The sequence below is a fragment of the Triticum aestivum genome, chromosome 4B (genome assembly GCF_018294505.1).
Source record: "Triticum aestivum cultivar Chinese Spring chromosome 4B, IWGSC CS RefSeq v2.1, whole genome shotgun sequence".
Taxonomy (NCBI): Eukaryota; Viridiplantae; Streptophyta; class Magnoliopsida; order Poales; family Poaceae; genus Triticum; species Triticum aestivum.
The window spans coordinates 624,426,890-624,431,104 of NC_057804.1; the positions used below are offsets into that span (position 1 = coordinate 624,426,890).

The window sequence follows — 4,215 nt, forward strand, 5'->3', positions numbered from 1 at the left end:
CATCTTTGAGCTGCCTTTTACTGTTCTTTTTTTACCAGATACACACTTTCTAGACGACACTAACAGGAACAGTTAGCATATAAATGATTAATATAGGGAACAAACACACCTGAATATGGATTGATGTGGATCTAGATTGCCAGATCCGTAGGTTGCAGTATTCAGCACGAACGAGAAGACGACGGCAAGAACTGAATAATTCCCCCATGCTGCAGTTCTCCTAATCTCCTGACTCCCGAGGACTCTCACACTTAGATCCAGTGAATATCAGAAGAACCCCTGTGCAGGTAGATGTGGACTCCTCAGAGCAGGAGGACATAGCTATTTAATTAAGGAGGGACGGGATTATGGGAAGGAAGAAAAGAAGAACACCTACCGTCTCCATGTTTCCAACATCTAGTTGATGGGGAACGAAGAACATTGAGAGGGTGTTTGGATCACTAGAGACTAGTAGTAGTCACCTTTAGTCAGTAAACCTCCAAACACCCCTCACTAGTGGGTGACTAAAACTAGTTTAGTCCCTAGTCACCCCACCCCCAACTTTTACTGACTAGAGACTAGTAGTAGTCACCTTTAGTCAGTAAACCTCCAAACACCCCTGACTTTTACTGACTAAAGTCCCCCTCTCTCTCATCTAATTGGTGTTGCACAAGGAACATTTAATACTGAGACATTTAATGCTGACTAGTAGTAGTCACCTTCCAAACAGGGCCTGACTAAAAACTTCTAGTCTGACTACTACTAGTCACATGACTAGAGAGTATCCAAACACCCTCTGAGAAGGGAAGGAGAGCTGATATGGGAACGGATTTTCGCCTTTAATCTCCATTAATGGCCAGCGGTGACCTTGGAATCGGAAACGCATGGGAGTGGCGGCGCTGTTATGGGAGTCGGGAGATGTGGAGGAATCGAGGAGAAAGATTGACGATGGGTTTTGCCCCAGCGCCACGACCGAATGGACCCTCTGCTTTCTCCATAAATTTCTTGGGCTTCCTACGAGCTATGAAGGAACTACCTCGGTTGGGGCCCCTGCCTTCCAGGGGCCCAGGGCGGGCGCCCCGTTTGCCCGGCCTATGGGCCGGGCCTGGCCATATGGAACAGTTTTAAGAACAATCATCTCGTTTCCCACCGGATAGTGCCTCTTTTCCGTTGAAAAGACTACAAACAGACCATGAAATCGACACGAGACACGAGACACACCGACAAAGTAGCACGACAACAGCAGCAGCGTCGTGAAATGGACGAGCACCGGCGTACTCACCGCTCGTCGAGCAAGCATGGAAACCACATTATCTTATATCATCATTGTCCACGGATAGGGATAGGCTGAGCTTAATGAAAGCCTAGATGCAGGCACTAAGTTCTGTGCCAACGTGCCATTGACGGTGCCTTGTCCATCTTCAGAGGTTGTTGATGCAGTGCAGCACGAGCATCACGAGAGCGCGAGAAGAAGATGAGCAGCGGCCCACTGAGCATCTGCCCTTCTTGTACCTCGAATGTGAGGTCGAGTCTGATCCTGAATTCAGCACACAAGTAGTGCATTCCCTTATGAGGTACTACTACAAATCCTTTCAGGTTATTTTGAAGTGAAACTTCACGGCCCATTTTCGCCTGATACTGCCCTGATTCTCCTAGTCCTTTTGGATGAGAAATTACTAGTTTCAGTAGGCAAGAGTAAATTGTGCGGCCCACTAAAAGTAGACAGAAAATAGAATACTAGTTACCATCCAATCCTTTCGTCTCATAATATAAGATGTTTTTGCAGTTTAATTTAAACTCGTACAGAGGTAGTAAAAAACAACCAGTTCAGATGTTTGACCGAGGAGAGACCAACTCAAAGAGTATCCCTTGCCATAAAATTCAGTGTGTGGATGTCGATTTCCAAAAAGTAACAACAACAAAATCAGTGGATGTCGGTGTGATGCGCATGTGCTTGAGCGAGTAATATTCGAGCAACAGTAACTTAGAAAGTGACAAGATTTGCAAACAAAAAAAGATAGAAAGTGGAATGGATAATTTTTGGTTTATATACGTTTTCGTGGACCTTTTTGCAAAGTCGACCTGCGTGCCGTTGCTACATATACGGGTCCAGCTCAACGATATCCTGGTCTTAACAAACCAACAAATAACCGAATTAACAACCTTGTTACCCAGTGCTGAATTGTGTGAGCGTGTGTGCACGTTGAAGGACATGTGTGCGCTGCATGTTCTCTTCCTCGCGGTCTTGCTGGCCATGTCGGCGACCGGCCACGCGGCGGCCTTGCGCGCCGATCTCAGGCACGTTGACAGCGGCCGTGGCTTCACCAAGCGCGAGCTGCTCCGCCGGATGGCCACCCGGTCGCGGGCTCGTGTAGATAGCCGGTGGTCACCGCCGCCCGGCCGCGGCGCCAACGCCCACGCGGCGGTGACCGCGCCGTTGACCCGCGGCACCGTCGGCAAAGAAGAGTTCAACTCTGATTATGTCATCCACTTTGCCATCGGCACGCCACAGCCGCAGCCCGTGGCGCTGGCGCTGGACACGGGTAGCGACTTGGTCTGGACTCAGTGCGATTGCGATGTCTGCTTCGACCAGCCGTTCCCGGCGCTCAACACCTCCGCCTCCGACACCCTCCGCGGCGTCTCGTGCTACGACCCTCTCTGCGCGCGAGGGAGGCTCAAGCTCTCCGGGTGCGCCGCCGGCGACAACTTGTGCTTGTACGTCTACTCCTACGCCGACAAGTCGATGACGACGGGGCTGATTTTCGAGGACACCTTCAGCTTCAAGGCGCCAAACGGCAAGGTCGCCGCGGTGCCCAACCTCCGCTTTGGCTGCGGCATGTACAACGCCGGCAAGTTTGGACCAACCGAGTCCGGCGTCGCCGGCTTCGCCCGCGGGCCGCTGTCTCTGCCGTCGCTGCTCAAGCTCCCCAGGTTCTCCCACTGCTTCACCACCCTGGTGGAGTCCAGGACCAGCCCCATGTTCCTGGGCACGCCGGACAACCTGGGAGCGCAGGCCACGGGGCCCATTCAGTCCACCCCGTTCGTCCGGAGCCCGGCGGGCCCGTTCGGCACGCTGTACTACATTTCGCTCAAAGGCATCACCGTGGGCAAGACGCGGCTGCCGTTCGATGCGTCGGAGTTCGCGGTCAAGGACGGCATCTCCGGCGGGACGATCATCGACTCTGGCTCGAGCATCACGAGCTTTCCACTGCCCGTGTTCCGAAGCCTCCGGAAGGCGTTCATGTCGCAGGTGCCGCTGCCGGTCGCCAACGTCTCCGCCACCGACCCAGATACGATGCTGTGCTTCCTCACCTCGCCCAAGAAGGAGGCGCCCGCCATGCCCAAGCTGATCCTCCATCTTGACGGCGCGGACTGGGACCTTCCACGGGAGAACTACGTGCTGGATGTCGAAGACGTCGACGACGGTTCCGGCGGCGGGCCGTGCTTGGTGATAAATTCGGCGGACGAGAGCTCCCCGACGATCATAGGCAACTTCCAGCAGCAGAACACGCACATCGTCTACGACCTGGAGAAGAATAAGCTTGTGTTCGTGCCCGCGCGCTGCGACAAGCTGTGACGAGCGAGCCATAAGACCAGTACCGACTAAGGAACATGCATGCGTGCTCTACGTACCAGTGCTAAATAAACATATGCATGGGGGGCAAGGCAACTACGTAAGCAGTTTAATCAAGCCTAGTCTGATCTCTGATCTGCCATGCATCTTTTCTTGTCGTCTCGTCACAAGTTTTCATGTTCGTTCTCATGCATGCTACGAAAACAATTCCATGGTCTCTCTCTCTCAGTTCATATCGCACTCTCATTTCGTTGCTCTGCAATGAAATCGGGGCTGGGCCCTTTTCCTCTAAAAATATCGCACTCTCAGTTCCACAAAAGATTCCGAAATTCAGTTTTGATATATCTTTTTATCAAAGAAGGGCTCTCCTCTTTCGATTTTCATTACCGAAAACCAACTTGCAGAACCACAATATTCCACCTAAAGACTAGCATAATTCAAGGCAGCGCCGCAAACATCCACAAAAGCCAACATCGCCAAAATCCATCAGGCCTACAAGTCTGTCTACCATCATCATCCAGGATATCAATCTTTACCTCCGGAGCTCCTGGTCTTGTCCGTGATCTCATCCGGGACCCCGAACAACATTCAGTCACCAATATAGACAACTTATATAATACTATATCGTCAACGAACGTTAAGCGTGCGGACCCTACGGGTTC

General features: G+C 51.9%; 1 protein-coding gene across 1 annotated transcript; it reads left to right on the top strand.

The window, feature by feature from the left end:
* Positions 1-2,118: 2,118 nt before the first annotated feature.
* LOC123093674 (aspartic proteinase nepenthesin-1) lies at positions 2,119-3,781 on the top strand. Its single transcript, XM_044515686.1, has one exon. It carries the CDS (start codon positions 2,192-2,194, stop codon positions 3,554-3,556), a length of 1,365 nt encoding a protein of 454 aa, XP_044371621.1. The 5' UTR covers positions 2,119-2,191; the 3' UTR covers positions 3,557-3,781.
* Positions 3,782-4,215: the final 434 nt, after the last annotated feature.

Excerpts from the sequence above, each read along its gene's own strand:
- LOC123093674 (XM_044515686.1), top strand. The coding sequence starts at position 2,192 with ATGTGTGCGCTGCATGTTCTCTTCCTCGCGGTCTTGCTGGCCATGTCG.